The sequence below is a fragment of the Colius striatus genome, chromosome 24, assembly GCF_028858725.1.
Source record: "Colius striatus isolate bColStr4 chromosome 24, bColStr4.1.hap1, whole genome shotgun sequence".
NCBI lineage: Eukaryota > Metazoa > Chordata > Aves > Coliiformes > Coliidae > Colius > Colius striatus.
Window position 1 is genome coordinate 6,508,162 of NC_084782.1, and position 20,114 is coordinate 6,528,275.

General features: G+C 53.1%; 4 protein-coding genes and 1 long non-coding RNA gene across 9 annotated transcripts; 3 read left to right on the forward strand and 2 right to left on the reverse strand.

Moving 5' to 3' along the window:
• Window positions 1-1,250: 1,250 nt before the first annotated feature.
• On the forward strand, window positions 1,251-8,032 carry PDIK1L (PDLIM1 interacting kinase 1 like). 4 transcript variants are annotated; one of them, XM_062014488.1, is made up of 3 exons: window positions 1,251-1,331; window positions 3,388-3,689; window positions 5,669-8,032. In XM_062014488.1, exons 2-3 carry the CDS (start codon window positions 3,405-3,407, stop codon window positions 6,407-6,409), a joined length of 1,026 nt encoding a protein of 341 aa, XP_061870472.1. In that variant the 5' UTR covers window positions 1,251-1,331; window positions 3,388-3,404; the 3' UTR covers window positions 6,410-8,032. The 4 variants fall into 4 exon arrangements, with proteins under 4 accessions (XP_061870472.1, XP_061870471.1, XP_061870473.1 ...); XM_062014487.1 differs by having other exon boundaries at window positions 1,266-1,331; window positions 2,391-3,689; XM_062014489.1 differs by having other exon boundaries at window positions 1,275-1,331; window positions 3,020-3,689.
• Window positions 5,081-10,567, reverse strand: LOC133627708 (uncharacterized). Its single transcript, XR_009820350.1, has 3 exons — window positions 10,310-10,567; window positions 5,726-5,845; window positions 5,081-5,476 (listed from the first exon to the last, which is right to left on the reverse strand). It is a non-coding gene; the product is annotated as an uncharacterized LOC133627708 (long non-coding RNA).
• On the forward strand, window positions 10,167-16,572 carry FAM110D (family with sequence similarity 110 member D). Of its 2 annotated transcripts, none has more exons than XM_062014491.1 (2): window positions 10,167-11,148; window positions 14,967-16,572. In XM_062014491.1, exon 2 carries the CDS (start codon window positions 15,092-15,094, stop codon window positions 16,127-16,129), a length of 1,038 nt encoding a protein of 345 aa, XP_061870475.1. In that variant the 5' UTR covers window positions 10,167-11,148; window positions 14,967-15,091; the 3' UTR covers window positions 16,130-16,572. The 2 variants fall into 2 exon arrangements, with proteins under 2 accessions (XP_061870475.1, XP_061870474.1); XM_062014490.1 differs by lacking the exon at window positions 10,167-11,148 and adding an exon at window positions 13,845-13,932.
• A 292-nt stretch (window positions 16,573-16,864) lies between these two features.
• Window positions 16,865-18,028, reverse strand: C24H1orf232 (chromosome 24 C1orf232 homolog). The gene is made up of 4 exons (XM_062014291.1): window positions 17,748-18,028; window positions 17,573-17,659; window positions 17,389-17,486; window positions 16,865-17,123 (listed from the first exon to the last, which is right to left on the reverse strand). The coding sequence occupies exons 1-4, from the start codon at window positions 17,832-17,834 to the stop codon at window positions 16,865-16,867; spliced, it is 531 nt and encodes a 176-aa protein (XP_061870275.1). The 5' UTR covers window positions 17,835-18,028.
• Window positions 18,029-18,275: 247 nt separating this feature from the next.
• Window positions 18,276-19,593, forward strand: ZNF593 (zinc finger protein 593). Its single transcript, XM_062014493.1, has 3 exons — window positions 18,276-18,528; window positions 18,918-18,980; window positions 19,162-19,593. Exons 1-3 carry the CDS (start codon window positions 18,332-18,334, stop codon window positions 19,301-19,303), a joined length of 402 nt encoding a protein of 133 aa, XP_061870477.1. The 5' UTR covers window positions 18,276-18,331; the 3' UTR covers window positions 19,304-19,593.
• The last annotated feature ends 521 nt before the right edge of the window (window positions 19,594-20,114 follow it).

Consider the following 20,114-nt stretch of genomic DNA (forward strand, 5'->3'; position numbering starts at 1 on the left):
ATATTGGCAGTTGCAGGAGGGGAGAGGAGTAATTATAGCACCCATGGGTCATGCTGGCGGGGACACAGTGTGGGGCGGGATGCTGGCTGCTGCTGCTGCACCCATGGTAACAGTGAGCGGGGCGGATGAGTGCAGGGGGGGGTGAGTGCAGGGGAGCATGGGTACATGGATGCAGGGGTACATGGGTGCAAAGGCCACATTTTGGCTGCAGCCAGCCCCCCTGGGACAAGGGCAGCCCCGCAGCTGTTTTGGATGTTCCTGGGCAGGCTCACATGTTGACCAAGTGACTGTGCTGGGACCAGCCAAGCACATCTTGCAAAATTGTCCCCATTTCGGCACTTGGCGCTCTTACAGGGAGGAGCTGGCACAGAAGTGGGGCTGGCCGGGAACCCTGGAGAGCAGTGTGGGGGGCAGCCACTGGCTGGGGCCATGGATAACCTCATCCCCACACTTGGCCCTGCTCAGGGGTGGCATTAATTAAGGAATTGCTTCTGAACTATTAAAGGCGACAGAAGGGTTGTAATGCCCTAATTAGTTTTCAAAGCCTGCAAGGGGCTCATTGTCTGCTAATTGGCTTGCGGCATCTCAGGCAGGGCCTTGGGGCACCGATCAGCACTGGGCTTCTTCCCAATTATGGGGAGTGAGAGGGGGTTCCTCTGGTAGGAGTGTATCCTAACACCTTTTCTTGGGTTCTATGCTGCGAGTTGCCTTGGCTTCTCCCAAAATGGCCTTGTGGTGGCTGTGCAACGGGGTGGAGGGGACAGCAGGGGCTGTGACAGGAGCACTGTGACCCCCAACTCCTGTGCTTAGGGGGGGACACCTCCAGCCCCACAGCCTGCCAGGAGTGCAACAGAGAACAGGGTACAGAGCAGTGTCTCTGTGACACAAAGCCCGAGAACAACCACCAGCGCAAGGAACCGTTTTGATTCTTTTTTCTGACTGCCGAAAAATAAAAAAAAAAAAACCCAAAAAGAGGAGGGCTGCTGCTGCAGAGGGGGGTGAGCAGACCGGCGGGGGACGAAGGCGCGGGGCGGGGCAGAGCAAGGAGCAGTGGGGGCGGACGCACAACGCGCCGTGCACGCCCCCGTACCCGCGACCGCGCGCGCCGCCGCCCCCACGCGCTTACAGTGCACGCGCCGCGCCACAGAGGGGCGCACGCGCGCGTTCCCTAGTCCCCGCCTCCTCCGCCCGCCCTCGTCGTCGACCAATCAGAGGGCGCAGCGGCCGTGCGGGGCCGCGGCTCCGGCGGGTGCGCCGTGCGGCGCGGGGCGGGGCGGGACAGCCCTATAATGGCGGCCGGGCGGCGGCGGCGGCCTGGCGGTGGTTCTGAGGTAACGTGGGGCCCGGTCCGGAGCGGGGACAGCCGGGGAGCGAGTCTAGGTTCTAGGAACGGGTTTAGGACGGTCGCCCCATCGCGTCATAATGCAAGCCGCGCCAGGCCGGCTTCCTACGGGCGGGGGCCTCCGACACGGCTACGGGCGGGGGCCTCCGACACGGCTGTGCGCGGGGGACCGTGAGGAGGGCCTGCGACCTACTGCGGCGGAGAGGCTCAGCGGGGCAAGCCCTGTCTCCTCGAGCTGCGGCTGATGGCCTGAGACCCCGCTCCTGGCCTCCGGAGCAAGATCGCTCTCGGTGCAGATAGGGTCCTGGACGCTTGCGGGGCCACCCTGGAGGAGCGGGACCAAGAGAAGGGGGAGGAATTTGTTTTATTCCGCTAGGCAGCCAGGGAGGGAAAACGCTTCCCCTGGGACGGGGAAAAGAGACAGGCCTGGCCTGTTAACTTGGTGCAGCCCGGGCTGTGCCGGTCCTGCTGCCAGAGCTCTGCAGCTGCCCCAGTCGCTGCCCTGACGACGAGGTGGCAAGTCCATGGGACCAGGCAATAAACTCGAGTTGCATTTCCAGCTTAGCCTGGTCCGCTGTGGAGGTGAAGGAAGGCGGGTAACAACCCCGATACTTGGCAGAATGACAGCTTCTCCTTGGGAACAGCACACAGTTAACCCACTGTCAAAGTTTTCCACTCGTATTGAACCTGGTGTGATAGCGTTTGAGTAATGCAGTCTTTTCTTCCGGAAATATTTGTCTATGGGTAAGATTACAGATTCTGCTCTTCTCTCCTGTATGGGAGAGGCTGTCAGCCCATCAGATCTCAATATGCAGTCTATAATCTTAATCTATTCCTTACAGCCACGCTACAGGTGCAGGCTCAGTGCATCTGGTGAGCAGAGGCTCGTGGTTGTGTGTTGCTTGGGCACGTCACAGTTCAGTTCAAAATGTTCATCAGAGAACTTTGCTGAAAGGTTAAAATGTTCATGTGGTATTGCCCTGAGACTGATGATGCCTCTTTTTCTCTCTCTTTTTCTTTTTTCTTCCTAAAAAAAAAAAAAAAAAAGTACTTAGGACATTGGAAATCATTGAAAGCTTCCTACTAATAACAAACTGTTATGTGGTCCTTATTGCCTGATTTACTGACATACAGAGAATCACATTTATCCCTGGCAGTTTTACGAACTATTCTAGTTCTGATTTACTAGCTGTGATTTTATTTGTGTGTGTTTCATTCTGTTTGATAATTGTCTAGACAAGCTTTTTTTTTTTTTTCTGTCTCTGGTCAGTGACCCATTTTGTTTATGTGAAGGTGGTACTGGTGTGTTTTGGTTAGTGATCTTGCAGGGAAGGGTGTGCAAGAAGGGTCATAAATTTGTAGCAGTGTTTGGTGTTTGTGGCTTGTTTTTTTTAAATTATCTATGTCTCTTGTTTTACTTATGGAGCAGTATCTTGAAAACTAATAGTAACACTAAAAAATAAATTGGAAGCAATGTGAAGCATCCTCCTATCTTAGTATCAGTAAAAGAATTTCATGATTAAATTTACACCAGAAACATTTACTTCTGCAGTCACTTATGTAAAAGATAGTGTTAATTAAATCTGTTACTGCTCAAGCACAGGCTTCAACTAGTACCTGTTCTCTGCAATCCCAGATGTGGATGGAGAGCGTGAGACCCTATTGTTATTCCCACAGATATTCACAGAAGACACTGAGAGAAAGGAGCAGGAGCGTACGCAATAGTCCTGTCTCGCCACAGTACAAATCTAGGTTTGAATTGTTGCCACCTTGCAAACTGGGCTGTATATGAAACTTAATAGTCCCGCTAAAATGGTGTAATTTCACTTTTAACTGGTCTATGGCAACAGATATTCTAGAACTGACATTCCAGAATGGCTTCTAGAATGTTGTAGCAGTCAAATGCAGCAATGCCCGGAGGCACGGCCCTGTTAGTTGCAGGGGTTGGGTAGACCCAGTCCTGACCCACCAAGCCATATGGGGGAAAATACAGCCCAGTTCTTGTTCCTAAGTTTTAGTTCTGTGGGTTTTTCCCCCTTCCCCAGAACCCTTGATCTTGAAGATGGTGAGTAGCCAGCCTAAGTACGATCTAATACGGGAGGTTGGTCGTGGCAGTTATGGTGTGGTGTACGAAGCAGTCGTCAGGAAGACCTCTGCACGGGTTGCGGTGAAAAAGATTCGGTGCCATGCTCCAGAGAACGTGGAACTAGCTCTGCGTGAGTTCTGGGCACTTAGCAGTATCAAGAGCCAGCATCCCAACGTCATTCACCTGGAGGAGTGCATCTTGCAGAAAGACGGTATGGTGCAGAAGATGTCCCATGGCTCCAGTTCCTCCCTTTATTTACAGGTACACGAAGCTGAGGTAATGGGCTGAAAGTAATAAATACGAATGTGTAGCTGGGAGGGAAGGAGGTGGGTAGCTAGGATAATTTCTTTTTTTGTGAGATGTGTCTAGTTAGGAGAGAGCACTGTTTGTCCCTGACACCCCAAAATTATTACATGTCCTTAAAAGAGCATTTCTACTGAATAATCATCTGTATTTTGTCATCTGAAGCCATGCCACTCTAAAAGACTGCAAGATTTTTTAAATGCAAGTTAGTTTGATAATTTGAGGAAACACCACAAGAAAGCAGAAGGGAAGTGCAGACTGTTGTATTGATAGAAGTTTTGATTGCTGTTGTTCTTCCATGTCTAATGTAGGACCAAAATTTTGCTAGAGAACATTCCTCTGGCAGCCCCTCACAGCTCTCTAGATCCCATTATGCCAAGTGCCGTATAACCCTGGGAAAGAGGATTTGTGCCTTTGTAAACTTGCTGTGGCTTGATAGTTGTTACCGACCTGTTTTCCTGAAAGGATTAGGGTAAAATAACACTGGCCAGCTCATGCAGGAGGAATCAGTGCCTTACCTTCCTAGTCGGTAGTGGATCTGAGAGATTACATTGAACTTGTGGACATCTGTACAGGGAGGAGCTTAAAAAAACCCAAGGATGGAGCTGCAAGGTGGAGGAGAGCTTCTAGATCACCTGCAGTATTTGGCTTTTGATGTCGCACATAGATCTCACCTGTGTCTGCTGCAGGCACTATAAATTATTTTCCTGCTTCAAAAAGCATAAGAGCAAAAAGGGCTGAGCTGACTCTGAAGAGATGGGCATCCCTTGATGATAGCATGTGCTAAAGTCAAGAAAAATCGGATCTCCCCTGATTTGCCCTCTCCTGCCCCCCTGCCAGGTGACAGGAGGGGGTACCGGCTGAAGAGCCTGCCTGGGTGGGTGGTGTTGGTGTCCCCGGAGGGCATTTGGGCAGATGCTGAACTATGGCAGTGAAGCAAGAGCCCTGACCTAGCATGATCTGGTCCCTCTGCCGCTGGCAGAGGTGTGGTGGAAGATTTTGTTGTCTTGGAGATGCAAGTGTGGTGGAAGGGAGAGCTATGTGTTGGTGCTCGCTTGGCAAAGGAGACTCTCTGCAGTCTTGCAATACCTTAATCTTGCTGTTGTTGACTCTACACCCTAAATATGAAGTTTTCTAGTTCTAACATGAATTTACTGATTTAAGTTGGTCCAGTTTGAGTACTAGCTGTGCTTGTAATTAAAGGTAGCTATAAATTGCTACTAACTTTGGTCTTGGAAGGAAAAGGTTGCCGTGTTAAAGCCCTTAAAAATGCCTTTCTCAATATGAATAACTACCTTTTGAAAGCCTGTAGGAACTGTTTGGTTTACTACTAACAAACATAATGGCAAGGTTTTCCCTGAGCGTGCCAGGAGGCACCTCAGAGGAACTGAAGAGGTAAATGTTAGTGGTGTAAACAGGATTGGTAAAACTGATTGCTGCTCTTACTTTGCTTGTCTGTACAAAACAGCTATTTAGAACTGGCTGCTTGAGCTCCTGGCTGCTTGAGCTCCTCGCTGCTTAGGGAGGACAACTTCAACCCCTGACACTGTAGGAAGTTACTGGTTGAGGATTTATTTGTACATTCAAATTGTTAGCGAAGCGAGCGGGACGGGTTGTGTTGGGGTGGGACAGTGTCCAGCTGAAACAGATGTGAGTGCAGTGTCCTGTTGGTATCTGCCAAAATACTGTTATCTGGGGCTAGCTCTAGCTTCTGGGCAGGAGCGTGGACTTGATACGCTTTGCACCTGTGGAAACAAGGAGGCCGTCAGCTACATTACGATTTTTTCTTTTTAATTATTTTAACATTGGAAATGTTGCATAAAGTTTTATTTTCATCAATTGTTGAGAGAAAGATCCAACCTTCATGCATTTTTCGATCAAATCCTTACATTCCTGTGATCGTCAGATAGTTATGACATTTCCTTTCCTTGTTACAGCTCGTAGAGACCTCATTAAAAGGAGAAATAGTCTTTGACCCCAGAAGTGCTTATTACCTGTGGTTTGTAATGGATTTCTGTGATGGAGGAGACATGAATGAGTACCTCTTATCCCGAAAGCCAAACCGCAAGACCAACACAAGTTTCATGCTTCAGCTCAGCAGCGCACTGGCATTCCTGCACAAAAATCAGATTATTCATCGGGATCTCAAACCTGACAATATTCTAATATCTCAGAGCAGGATGGATGCTAGTGACTTAGAGCCTACCCTGAAAGTAGCCGATTTTGGACTGAGTAAGGTGTGTTCGGCCTCGGGACAGAATCCTGAGGAACCAGTCAATGTAAATAAGTGTTTTCTATCAACTGCATGTGGGACTGACTTCTACATGGCCCCTGAAGTCTGGGAAGGACACTACACTGCCAAAGCAGATATCTTTGCCTTAGGGATTATAATCTGGGCGATGTTGGAAAGAATCACATTCATAGATACGGAAACAAAGAAAGAACTTCTAGGGAGTTACGTTAAGCAGGGGACGACGATCGTGCCTGTTGGAGAGGCACTTCTAGAAAACCCCAAAATGGAACTGCTCATCCCTGTAAAGAAAAAATCCATGAATGCTCGAATGAAACAGCTGCTGAAGGAAATGCTGGCTGCCAACCCACAGGACCGACCCGATGCTTTTGAGCTGGAGCTGCGGTTAGTCAACATAGCTTTTAAAGATAGCAGCTGGGAAACGTGACCTCCCGCATTGAGTCTCTGCTTCTCACCTACCTGATGGTGCGGCTGAAGGGCAATAAAAGATAGGGGCCTGAACTCAAACCTGCAGGGTGTAGTTTCTACCAAATGAATCTCTTTTTGAGTTTCAGACATGACATGAGTGGCAGCTGGCCATTGCGTTAACGATCTGATGTCATGTGTATAATACTGGGATGTTAGATGGAAGTGTAAGATGTGCCCATGTCCCTTCGTGCCCACTGGCAGCGGGACGTCTGAAGACCTGGGACTTGATTTCTGATGCCGTGTTGTGGAATATTTTGTACATTCCAGTTTCCTATGTCAATATTAGGAACTTGCATGGAAAAACAGAGGTTTGCATGCTGGTAGTGCAAATCTTCAGGCTTTATAAAGTAACTCTGTGTATATATTTATGTATCTGAGTGACTGGGAGCGTGTGCCGCTGTTCTTAAATTATTTGCTATGGGTCTGATTGATTAGAGTCTGCTGGAAAACTAGGTGAAGGAGATGGATGGGAAGCATTCCATCTTCTCCAGGCCTGAAGAACTTTATTATTTATTTATTTTTGTTATGTCAAAGATAGGGTCTGAGACTTGACTTCGTAGACAGAAAAATAAATGCAATGCAAGGACATCAGCAGTGGTTTAAGTGCTGACAGGGCACTTAGAGCTTAATGAGGTCGTCACCGAGGGAGTAAAATCTTATGCAGTCGGGTGCAAGCAGGTTAGCTGGTTCATTAATTGTTCACTTTTGCTTTCTTCTGCTAATCAAGTACTTCAGTCTACAGTTTCATATCATGCCTTCTCTCATGTCTGTAATCCCAGTAGCACCTGGAAGATTTATAACAGCGGAGTCCTATGGGCTTCCTTTATGAGAGTGGGGAGGAGAGAATCTGGCAGCACATAGTGTTACTTTTAAGATTTGTCAAAATACAGAGGCAGCATAATTTTCCTGTTTACAGACTGTAACTAGTAGCACTGGTCTTGGGCTCTTGATTTCTGTCTCTGCCTCTAACATGGCAGTGATAAGGAGGTAGAGGAGTGGCTGTTTGTCTTGGAGACCACACCTGTGCTCAGATATGGGAGAAAACTTACTGATGTGTTTAAAAAACAACAACCACCAAACCAAAACAAAAAAAAAAACAACCCCCAAAAAAGCCACAAACAAACATCCAAAAAGCCACAAACAAACATCCAAAAAGCAACATTGCCAATATGTGGAAACTTATCAGTGTGTGATAAGTTTCTCTGACTTGTGTGGCAACCTTGGCCAATTTTCTAACTTGTTTTCCTCCTCTTAAAGAAGTATTATTTATTTAAAAGCAGGGATGGTAGGATGGAAAGCTTTGAAGTAGCTGAAGGACTGCTTGTCCTCAGCTTTTATGCCACAGAAGCAGATTGAGAAGATGATAGGGAAGGGTTATGCTGAGAAGGGTTTTGCCAAGGCCACCTGATGCTCTTTGGCAGACAGAAGCTGCTTTGTAATAGCACAGCACTGTCTTTTGGGTACCAGGACCATGACCCATCTCATCAGTTTGGCCTTTTGGAAAAAGCAGAGCCTTAAATTGCCTTTGAAGCTGCAACAAAGGCCAGCTTTCTTAATAAAATTAATGTAATGGTTTCCCCCCCCCCCCCCCCCCCCCCCCCCCGATTTTACCCAAAAACTGCTCTTAGTATTCCTTCGTATAATTTGCTGCTTTAATTCTGCTCTCTCTTAGTGCTGTGAGAGTAGTTCAGATCAGGCAGTGTTTATTCTGCCTGAATTTATTTTTTATGTTCTTCTAAAAGCAAAGGATTCTGATCCTAGCAAATTCTTGAGGCTTTGCAAACCACAGCTGGTCCTTCTCTGGTGCTGTGTAGGCCAGGTGGCAGTTACCCACAGGGCCTTAGTCTGTGATTGTTGTGTTTTGGGTTTTTTTTTGCTTCACTTTATCCTTTAGGGCAAGTTGTCTGAACAGTAATTCTTAAATTTGGTATCTCTAAACAATGTTCAGAGTGGCTGCTGTAGCAGACGGTGGTCCCGACTACAGCAGAGCACCTCGCTGTTGATGCCCCAGCGTCGCCCCTTTGCTGCAGGCAGCTTAGGCAAGAAAAAAGACCTGGAGCCTGTCTGCGAGTAGCGATAAGGAAGCTAAGAGATCCGTTTTGTTCCCGTATGTTAAACAGAGTTCAGTACAGTTCAAGCTTCGGCTTGAAAGGAGGGAAACAAACCTCTCACTGTCTGTACCAACACTGTTCCATGGTACTAATGTTTCGGTGTGGTTTAAAGGGAGTTTATTATTTTCCCATGTGAAACTTGAGAGCTTTATAAAAAAAAAAAAAGACATAGCTTCCTCCTCCCTCTTGCTGTCCCCAAGTCAGAATCAACTATGTTACCGTAAAGCCTGAATCTGCTACAGAATGATACTACTGATCTTAAGGTGCTTCACAAGTCGTCTGATTCTTCTGCAAAGTGTTTCGAAGGACAACACTGGCTGTGCTGCCTGCTCTCAGTGCAGAAATGAGCAAAGGGGTTTTGTGTTTGGTTTTTTTTTTTGTCTCTTAAAGTGTTTCTTTGCACCGATTGCCACTTTAAAGGGTAGGGGAACCTGAAATCCCTCTCATGGTGCTAAGCCTTACTCCTGGGCAATACCAAGTATTTCTTTGGTAAACACGGAATGATCTGTCTTCTCTTTGGGTTTTTTTGTTGTTGTCTGAGGTCTTTGTTTTAAAACTTCGGTAAATCAAATTGTTGTAGCAGCTATGGAGTTATTCACCAGTGTGACACATACTCAATACTTTTCATCACTCAGCAAAGTTTGTTTGGTTGTTTTTTTTCCAAATCTGTCTTTTAAAAACTGTAAAATGTATTTTACAGAGAATTATAATGAGGAAAAATGTGTAATTTATGAAGTTACTGTTTTTTTGAAATAAAATCTGAATTTTGAAGTTTTTGAACTTTCCTGTAGAGAAAGGCTTTCTGCTCCGTTTGCACCATCTCGTCCATCTATAGGTGAAGTGACAGTGAGGTTTCTTTGCTGTGCTAAGACGTAAGTCAGCATAGTACTTCGTCACAGCCATGCCATAACCGATTTGAGGCTCGTGAAAGGTGCTGGCTTGGCTAGGAGCTGTGCTGCTCGTCTACTGGGGCCAGACTTCTGATGTCTGACGTGCAACAGGCTGCCCGTGGGGAGGGTGTGGAGTCTCCTTCTCTGGAGGTTTCCAAATCCACCTGGATGCCTTCCTTTGCCCCCTGATTGAGGGGAACCTGCTTTAGGAGGAGATGGGGCTGGTTGAGCTCCAGAGGGCCTTTCCAGTCCCCAGCATTCAGAGATTCTGAGCGGTGCTGGAGGACTTGCCCGAGTCAAGGGTGTGAAAGCAGAGCTGGCTCCGCTTGAGGTGAGCTGTATCCAGGGGGACCCTGTGACTGCCATTGAGCCCTTACTGTATCAAAACAGGTCTATTGCGGCCATACTTCACTTTCAGAGAGGGGATTAAAACTTAGCAGCAGCATTCTTGCTGACTGTACGTGCTTGAGGGGGCAATTACCACCTGAGGCAGCCCCAGCTGCATGGAAACCTCTGTCCATCTGTGCCCCCTCCTTGACTGGTACCACAGGATTTATGAGACTGCAGACAGATGCTGCCACCCTTCTGGACTGGACTGAAATTTAGATTTTTTTTTTTTTTTTTTTTTAATTAAAGGATAAGCACCTTAAGGGTAAGTACTTTAATTAAAGAAGAAAAATACAAATACTTGATTAATTGTAAGAGCGGTGATTCAAAATACAGACACAAGCTAAATTCCTCCCCCACTAAAGGAAGAAATTTAAACCTCCCTACTTGAAATATATCTGGTCCATGGAGGAGGGGGGAAAAAACATGCAGGAATTAGATGTAGCAGACTCTACTTGCTGGTTTACTTACTTTTACAACCCACAGAAGCTCTTTCTGCTCTGAAGTCCATACAGATGCCACTGACTGGAACGTGGCTCACAGGAGTTCCCCAAGTAACCTGCCCTCTGTATTGTTTTCCTCATTCTGCAGAGCATGAAGGCCTCATGCTCCAGCTTGGCTGTCCCATTTCCTTGAGTAGGGCTTGGCTGGGTGGAGGAACTTGCCATATTTGCTTTTTCACTTTGGTTTGAACAGTTTTCCTTCGCACTGGCCCATCATGGCCCCTGTCCAAACTGCAGCGTAATGGCAGATGTTGGCTTGTGGTTGAGATAAAGTCCTGCTTGTCACTTGGAAGGCTGCCCTCGCTTTACAGAAACACCTTTTCCCCCGGCACCCTGTGTAGCGGTTGGCTGAGCATACATGCTGAGGTGGCCTTTGGACCGTGGCCAGTACAAATGGCTGCCTTTTTGCATTGCTTTTCCCTTTGTCCCAATGACATCCGACAAATCTTTCTAGGGGTGTTTGTCGATAACCATTTTTAGTCTTTACTGGTGGTTTGTGTGGGGAAGACAGTATCATCCCACAGGTGACTAGCTAGGAGTACTTAAACACAAGCTGAGCAGTGACCGTTTCACTTCCCTGGCCGTCCAAAGGGCTGTTTATGCAAACTGCCACAAACCATCTGTTGTGACGACGCTGTTTGGGGGAGGGATGGGAGGTAGAGGTATGTGACCGAGCTGGCGCAAAGCAGCCAGAGCAAACAAAGCATGAAGCTGGGTGATCTGAAGGATAAGCCAGCACTGTCTCTGCATCCATGTGAGAGGAGCTGTGGACCAGGCCCTGTTCTAGTTAAATTTCTTTGTTCCCAGGTGAGTTTCCAGGTTATTTGGGTGCCTGAAGCAGAAACTTGCCCAAGAGCTGCAGTTCTTGAGGAACAGCCGGGGCCGGGGCCTGGGCTGAGCTGAGGATCTGAGCTGGTGTGCGGTGGCTGGAACTGTGGCCGCTTCTTTTGTGGCAGCTCCCACCCCACGCTCCTCCAGGTAACGTGCTGGCCTGGAGTGCTGGAGGACGCAGCTGACGTGCTTTGCGTCTCCTGGGAGAACCGCTGCTAGAATTACAAGTGCTCAGAGATCTCTTATCTCTGGAGTTTGATATGAAAACCGATGTGAACTAAAAGCCACCGCTGGGTTCAGCCCAGAGCTCGTTGTTGACTCTGGGGAGACTTCCCTCAGCCCAGGCAGCTCCTTCTGTCTCTCTGCCTTTCCCGTGGTTCCAGGACTAACCCGTTTTGCTTCCCACACGCCAGGCAGAAGTCAGCCAAGACAGCCATCGCCCATCGTAGGTCTTGGTCTCTAATGGGAGTATAACATCCACGGGAGCCTTGGTGCCTTCTGGGCCCAGCTGCCATCTAGTTCCTACTTGTACTAACTTGTATGTGGCTGCTTTGAACTGGGTGTTGGTTTCATATTCATGTCCATTTGAGCCCTTGGTATTTTTAAATGTGTGTAGCAAGCCTTTGTTTCCTGCCCTCTCCCAAAGGCACCCTGGGCCCTCGCTGGCTTGCAGCCGCCTGGCTCCTGTGGAGCACTTGCATGGATCTCAGACCAGGAAGCAAAATTAAACCAGGGAGCAGAAAAAGACGGCTGCATTTTCAGGTGCTGCAGTCCTGCCTGCACCTGATCAGGGTGCAGTTAGAGGGGTTTTTAAAAGAAGTATTTTATTTTTAAAGCAGAAATGCATCTGGAAAGGACTGCTAGCTTTAGCCTTCCTACTGATGACACAGGGATGTCACGCTTGGGGCTGGGAGGGCCCTGTCCCCTCTACCACGAGCCAGGAGGGAGATAGGGCTTGTGAGGGGAAGGGCTGTTTATTCGGCAGCTAGACTTGATAGAGGATCTGTGATCTGGGGCTCATGACCACTGAGGACTTTGCTCAGGCTTTTCTCTCACACCCCAGGGGCTAGAAGCGCCTGGCCCCAGCTGTGGCAGGGATTCACCCGCGGTTGCTTTGTTTACCTGGGAGGGAAGCAGAGCACCATCAAATTGCAGAGAGTGCCTCGTGAGAGTTCTGAGTAGCCCAAAATAAAAACAAGGGACTTGGAGTGTCCGTGTGACTAAGAAAAAACAGATGGTGCATTCACAAAAGGCTGGTTAATCAGGTAAATCCCTTCCTAGAAGGTGAAGTGCTGAAATTCCCATCACCTCCGCAAGGGCAGCAGGAGCTGCCTGGGATGCTTGGTGCTAGGAAATGTCCCTCAAATCATCCCTTCTTGTACCCTAAACGGAATCAGCCTTGTCAAAATATAACAGTTCAACAGTAAATGCCCAATGTGCTTTGAGGAGGAGCTGGAGAGGAAGGCGTTCGCTGTGGGACAGGTGATTGGTAGGAGCATCCCATGGGAACACTGTGTCTGCCAGAGAAAGCAGAATCCAAGGCTGCTTTTACTCACTTGTGGCTTTGCCGGAACAGCCACTGGCACTTCAGCTCGGAAAAGAAAACCTGTGTGAATAAACGGTGATTCACGTTGCCCGGTGTTAAAAATAAGGCCCTTCCCCATGGGAACCTGTGCTCTCTCTTCCTGATCCCAGGCCTGCTGTGGATTTCTCCATCACTCACCCCCATCCTTTTCCCCATCTTCCTCTGGAAACAGTTGGATTTGCTCTGGCACAGCTGCATCCTGCATGCATCCTGGAAGCACGGCTGCCTGCACTGTGCCCCTCCAGGTTTATTAGAAGGTGGTTTGTCCCTTCCTCGCTTTCACTGGGTTTTTTTCTGGTGCCAGTAGAGCTCGGATGAGCCCTGGCCGCTGTCACCCTGCTCAGCCTCTGTTTTAGCCTTTGTTTTTTTCAGCCCAGGAGTTCCGGGCACTGGTGTGGTCACACAGGGAGGTGCTGGACACCGACCCAGCCCCAGTTCCCAGCACTGGCTCCCCCATCAGCAGCCCTGCTGGAAGGAACTGGGGTGGGGGCTGGGTCCCCTCTCCTCCGGGGACAGAGCACCTTGTCCTGCAGGTCCTGGGATGAATGCCATGGATCTGTCCCCTCCAGTCCCCTGAGTCCCTGCAAGCAGGCTGGGCTGGGCTGTACCCCAGCTTTTGAGCCATGCTAGCTGAGAGGAGGGATGGAGGAAGCTGGCAGGTCCTCGGGGAGGACTAGGGACTTCCTCTGACTTTACTCATGGATGCTGGGAGCCCAGCTCAGGGTGCAGCCTGTCCTTCCCCCATGGCCACAGCAGTGCCACGTTAGCAGCTCCCTAGGCAGGCTCTGGGGATGGGGGGCAGCTGGGGGCTGTGCCCTCAGGAAGGGGATAGGGCATCGGTAAAAATAACCCCTGGGCTAACTCCAGCCCCTTGTGGCTTCCTGTGATTTACAGCCCTTCCTGGGGAAGAAGAGGCAGGAAGGGGCCTGGCTCAAGGCTGTCTTTGACCCTTTCACCACCAGTGGGGAGAAAGGTGCTAGAAGGTGCTGACTTCAACCAGGGCACTGTGGTCCTGCCGATGAGGCTGGGCTGGCAAGGGTTAATGGGGGTGGTTCTTCCTCAACTTCTATATAAGGCTCCTGCCGAGTCTGGGCTTAGTTTGCTGCTAGCAGCCAGAAGGGCAGGAGCTGAGGGAACCCGGAGCATCCCTGCATCCCACCCCTGTGTGGGCTCTGGTGAGTGAGAACATCTTTCACCTGGGCCGGGGAGCATGCAGACAGGCCGTCACGGGCAGTTGCAGTCTGGGAACACTGGCTTTGTTGTGGCGAAGGCGGTGGGTGATGTGACAGTGTGCTGAGGAACGCCTTTCCTGGGGAGGCTGCAGAGCTCTGCCTGGCACTGGGAGGCTGAGGAGCTCATCTCTAAGTAGCACACGCATACTGTCTGCCTCAGTTTCCCCATCTGTAGACCAGGAGGGGATGCTGTGTAAGATCCTGTATCTGGAGGCGTGCAGGCAGAAGGCTCTCGGGATGTTGGCTCCCTAGTGCTCTGTCCCAGCCCCACGTCCCTGCTGTCACCCAGGGAGGCTGCGAGGCCAGGTCAGCTGCTGGCAACGGGGTGGCTCTTCACGGCCACGTAAGCGTCTTCCGCTCAGCAAAACTATCAGCTTTGGGCTTTACAAAAGCCCAAAGCCCCTGGCTCAGGCTTCAGACTCCTTTCTCCGTCATCAACCATCCACCACAGCCTAGACCCACATGGATTCTCAGGTACAGCTGAGCAAGACCCATCCCACCTCAGGGCTAATAAAACCCCCTTTGCTCCATGCCTCCCACGAGTAGGAGAAGTGCCTTTTCTCCCAGGCAGCTGCGTTCAGCCGTAGTGTAGAGAGCGTGGCACGGAGACCGCAAAACACCTTCCAGCCCCTGCCCTGCTGCCCACAGGCACAGGCCCAGCTGGGGCAGCTTGCCAGGTCTCCTGCACACAGGCCTTTGTTCTGTTGTGTGTGCTCAGAAAGATAAGGTGGCTGGCCCCAGTATTTTTTTCCTGTCGGAAGGCACCTCTGGGATGCGGGTGAAGCCAGCGGATGCTCGGCGCTTCTCCCTTCCTGTCCATGGATTGTTCCTGCCTGGGCTCGCAGGGCTAGCTGCCTGCTCCTTGACTGCTTGGGCATGCATGGGATTGAGGGAGTCTCCTGGCTCTGCGTTGCCCCCCATCCTCCTGCCACTACTGCATCTTTGGTGCTAACCCCACCTCTCCTCTTTCCTCTCAGGGACAAATCCAGAAGACAAGGTGAAGCTTTCGGAAGCTCCCCAGCCGCAGCACACTACCCACCCCCTCCCAGCCATTCAAAGGGGAGCAAAACAACCAGGAGTGCCATTTTGGGGCTGAGGGGCAATGGTGCACCTGGGCAGCCTCCCTCTTGCTGTCTGTACTTCCAGCAACTTGCGCCTCGTGGCCCCCGGCCACGGGTCCCCCCTGGCCTGGCTGAACCGGGGACCTGAGTGCCCACAGGAGCCAGGGGGTGGTGGGGGCCGGACACCCAGTGCCGTGGAGCGGCTGGAGGCCGACAAGGCCAAATACGTCAAATCCCAGCAGGTCATCAACAGACGGCAGGAGCCGGCACTGCAGGGCTGCTCGCCCTGGCTCTCCCCCCGCAGCCGGTGCCTCCATGGCCGCCAGCAGTGTAGTGAGTTGTGTCAGGGCTCGGAACTGAGCCGGGAGGGCCCCGGGAAGCTGTCATGCCCTCAGTCCCCTGTGTTGCACCGGGCCGGTGGCAGACGCCTGCTGAGACCTGACTCGCTCATCATCTATCGGCAGAAACGGGACTGCCTGGCTGGGGGCAAGGAGAACACCAAGGGCTCTGGGCTGGTGCGACGCCTCTTCCAGGGACCTCTCAGAGACAAGCCCCTTAGCTCTCCCCCAGCCAGGAGGCTGGGTGAGGGACCGCCGGCCCCAAAGAGTCCCAAGACCCCCGTGCCGTGGGTTCCTGTGGAGAAGGAGGAGGTGAAGACATCAGGTGTCAGCTGTGGCGGTGACAGCGGTCGCCTCTTCCCTCTGCCTGGCAGCCCCATGGCACAGCTCCCCCAGCCCCCTAGGAAGCACGCGCTGACTTTGCGCATCTCCCTGCCACTCTCGGAGCAGGAGCGGTTCTTCAACTACTGTGGGCTGGACCGGGCGCTGGTGGAGCTGCTGGGGCAGGAGCGGTTCGGGCCATCAGGCTGGGACACCGCCTCGGCACGGCTCCCTGGCTCCTGTGAGTCGGAGTCCATGCAGGCCTCGGAGGGCAGCGATGGGAACGCAGGGCCAGGTGAGGAGGAGCCGGATGACCGTCTGGGCTCCGCCATCTCGGTGGTGGAGCGCAATGCCCGCGTCATCAAGTGGCTCTATGGTTGCCAGCGAGCCTGGGCGGCTGCCAAGGAATCTACTGTCTGATGAGAGGGAGCCTGGCTGGGGATGGGGATGCCTGTGTAGCCCATGTGGGCTGGATGTGCCCCCTCACCCAGCTGGCACGTGGCTGATAGGATGGTGGCATCCACGGTCCTGGTGCTGTGGGGTTGCTGGCGTCTGAGAGAGCCACGAGCTCTACTCTGGCTGGGTCCAAGGTTGAGTAGGGGAAAAGGCAGGTCAGGAAAGTGCTCTGCTGGGGATCCCTCTTTTGGCCCAATTGCAACCCATCTTGACTATCCTTCCGGTCTCCAAGGCCAGAGGGCTATGATGGGTCTGCAGCCCCCAGAAGCCCCTCCACATACTGCTCTGGGTAGGGCCTAAGTCCATCTGTCATCAGCAGTGTCCACCTCACAGCCCCAGAAAAGAGGCCACTGGGGCCAGGGCAGTGCTCAATAAACCTGGTTTGTTTGGTTTTTTTTTTTCCCTAACCTGGCAGCAGTGTGTGGTTTGTGTAGGCAGAGCCCAGGCTGGGGGCAGAGGGTAGGGGTTGGACGCTTCAGGACTGGAAGCGGCAGCTCCCCATCCCCACCACGGAGGCTGTGCTGCTCCAGAGATAATGGGGCTGGCCAGGAAGGCAAGGGCAAAGGGGCACCTCAAAGTCTTTAGTGCAGACACGTTGTCAAAAAACATCGCGGAGACCTCAAGTAGGGGCAGGGGGCTACCCTCCAGCAATGGAGAGGCTGCTCCTGCTGCTTGAGAGTCTGGCCAGTGCATCCTCCTCTACTTGCCCTTCGGGGCATTTTTATTCCGGATTTCAGCCAGTTTGCCGGCAAGGAAGCCCCAGTGGAAGGCCCCTTCCTCCGGCTCCCGCAGGTCGCTGACATCGTCACCCGGCGGCTCCTCGGGGCTCTCACCCGGTTCCGGGAGGGAAACCCCCTTGTCCAGCCCTGACGCCTGCTGCCACTTGCTAGCAAAGAGATCCCAAAAGCTGGGTGCCTTCTCAGAGGGAGGTGGCTCAGGCGGCTCGGCAGCCAGTGGGCTGGAGAGAAAACAGGGACAGGGATGTTGGTGTGGGGATCCTTCTTACCAGATCCCACAGTGGCTAGGACTGGGACCCCCCAAGCCCCCACCACGTCCTCCCCTAGTTCATGTCAGGTCTCCCCCTGCTACCCCCCAGGTCAGCCCCATGGGTGTAGGCAGGGGAGAACAATGCAGGTGATGGGACAGAGGGATGCAGAGGTTCAGCTGCTCACAGGGGGCTGGATCTGGGCTCTGGGGTCCCCCCACCCCGAGATGCAACTTACTGGTCTGCGCAGGGCTCTGGGCTGAGCAGCTGGCGCTCGTCCTCATGGGTGAAGAGGGAGGAAAGCGTCCGCCAGCCCCGGACACCCACTCCCTGCACCTGTGGGGGAGGCAGCACGGGGCTCACTGGGGACCTCCAGGTTCCAGCAAGACCCCAGTCCCCACTGCCCTCAGCCCACTCCTCACCTTCTTCGCCAGCTGAGACACGGGGCTTGGTCCCTCCTCTGTCAGTGTGGGGGTCTCGGCAGTCTCCATCAGTTCAGGAGGATCGCCCTGCAACAAAGCCCCCACATGAGGGCAGGGGTGGTTGGTCGCCCCACTTCAAGTGGACTCGGTGTTAGCGGTGACTCCCCTACCTTACCTCCTCCTGCAGCACCCCATCTGCCCGTGTACCCCCCAGGGTCTGCAGCACTTTGGCCTTGTAGAGCCGCCAGAAGCCTTGGGTCATGGCGAGGGGCTCGGCAGGGCCCGGAGCCGATGGGTGCTGTGGGGAGTGGGAGGGGTGGAGAGGCTGAGCCCGCTGCGCCCGCGATCCTGTGGCTTCATTAAAATTTCAGGGGCCACTTTCAATGCACAAAGGGGAACCTGAGCCTGGCCTGAGCCGAGAGCAGTGCGCGGGCAACTGCTTTGGTGGGGCCGAAATTCCTCCCTCCATCCCCCTGCCTTAGCCCCCCAGTGCCCCTTTATTCCCAGGGGACCCCCTCCAGGGCTGAAGCGACCCCAAGCCCACGTTGCAGATCAAGTGCTGTGGCTCGGCGCTACCCCCGCTGTGGGTCCCCATCTATAATTCATCCCCCAGAGTGGAAGAAACACGATCAGTGGCGGGACAGTGCGCGCTGAGACCCGCCCCGGCTCATCCCAGCAGTGACGGGCCGGCGGGGGCGGGTCCTGCCGCGGCGGGCGCGGGGTCTTGCGCCTGCGCGGCGCGGAACCGCGGATCTCGCCATGGCCCCGCGCAATGGCCGCCGCACCGGCGCCCATCGGGCCCATTCGCTCTCCCGGCAGTGGAAAACGAAGCGTCGCCGCCGTGACCTGGATGAGATCCACGGGGACCTGCAACCCGAGAAGGCCGCTCGGTTACTGCGGCAGGAGCCCGACCCCGACCTGCCGGGCTGCGCCCAGTTCTACTGTCTGCACTGCGCGTGCGTGGGGCCTGACGGGGGATCATGGCACCGAGGGTTTGAGGGGTCCCGGCGGCTTCCAGTCGCGGGAAGAGGTTGGGGAGGAAGGCCTGTAGCCCTGGAGGGGGGGTTGCCTTGCTGCCCGGGATTGCCTGGCGCCTACGGGGGGTGGTCCCTGGTCCTAGGGGGACGTGTCCCGGAAGGAGATCGCTGACCCGTGGGGAAAACTTGTGCTGGTCTTGAGAGGGACCCTGGGCTTGGTGGGAGCTTGTTCTGGTCTCAGGGGCGACCCTGGCCCATGGAGGTCTTGCCCCAGGAGTTGAGGGGACCCTGACTCCTCTCAGTAGGGCTCTTCCCAGCTTCACTTCCATCTTGAGGCTTCCTGACCACTCACCTCTCATCCACTCCAGGCGCTACTTTGTGGACCTGACCAGTATGAAGGAGCACTTCAAGTCCAAGGTGCACAAGAAGAGGTAAGGAGGGGCTAGAGTGGGACCCTGAGCTGTTCTGTGGGACCAGACCGTGGAGCAGGCCACGGTCCCCTGTCCCCACTTCATCAGGGTGTGGAGGGTGGTGATGTCAGTCCTGGGCCGGTTTTCATTTGGAGGAGCTGGTGGGAAAGGCTTCAGCTCTGCTCTCTGTCTTCCCCCGCAGACTGAAGCAGTTGCGTGAGGCACCGTACACGCAGGAGGAAGCAGAGCGTGCTGCTGGGATGGGCTCCTACATCCCCCCAAAGAAAGTGGACGTACAGACGCAGCCACTCGAGGAGGCTATCGAGATGGCGGCGTCCAGCTGAACGCAGCGGCCTGAGAGGCCACACGGCTTCAAAAGAGTGGCTTTATCCTCAGCTTTTCTCTGCCTGCCGGCAAGAGAACGCACCGCTCCTCATGGCAGTCCTCCTTGCCAAGGCAGGCGAGACGGCAGGTGCCCTCCCTTTGTGTCCTTCTTGGAGAAGGGGTGAGCCACTTCCTCCCTGAGCGCTGGCGTGACTGTACACTCGTCTGTTTGCTTTAGAGTGTTTTTAGGCCTCTTAGGGTCAGAGGTTGATCCGAGCGAGCCACTCATTAAAATATGACAACCACCCGGCTGGCAGCGTTGAGAGCTCTCTGAGGGTGAGCCAGGTCCTGGCCAGAGGGCAGCCTCTTGGGTTGGAAGTGCCTCTCGGGGTTGTGCTCTTCCCCAGCGTGCTGAGGGGAATATTGTGGTGTCTGTGCCAGCACAAAGGAACAGCCTCATCCCAGTGCTCCTGCCCTGGCAAGGGGATAAAGCTCCTTCACTTGGCGCTCCCGGCAGGGGGTTCCCAGCATACTCGTAGCAGACATGAGGCTGTTTTTTTAGGGGGGGATATGTGCTTGAAGGAATTCCTCATCAAGCACTTAGGTCTTTAGCAAGCAGCATATTGTGGTGCTGGCCCTGTTCATTGGGACTTGAGAGGGGAGTGCTTGTGTCCCCCTGGCAGGGACACTTTTAGCAGTGATTTCATCTTCATGGAGGGTGGGGGCTGTGTGTGTGGCGCGATCTCTCTCCCTGCCTCCTGTCCACCAGCCTGATGCTGCCACGATCCCGACGGTGTCCCTGCCTCCGCCTGCCTGGCTCTCGGGACATCG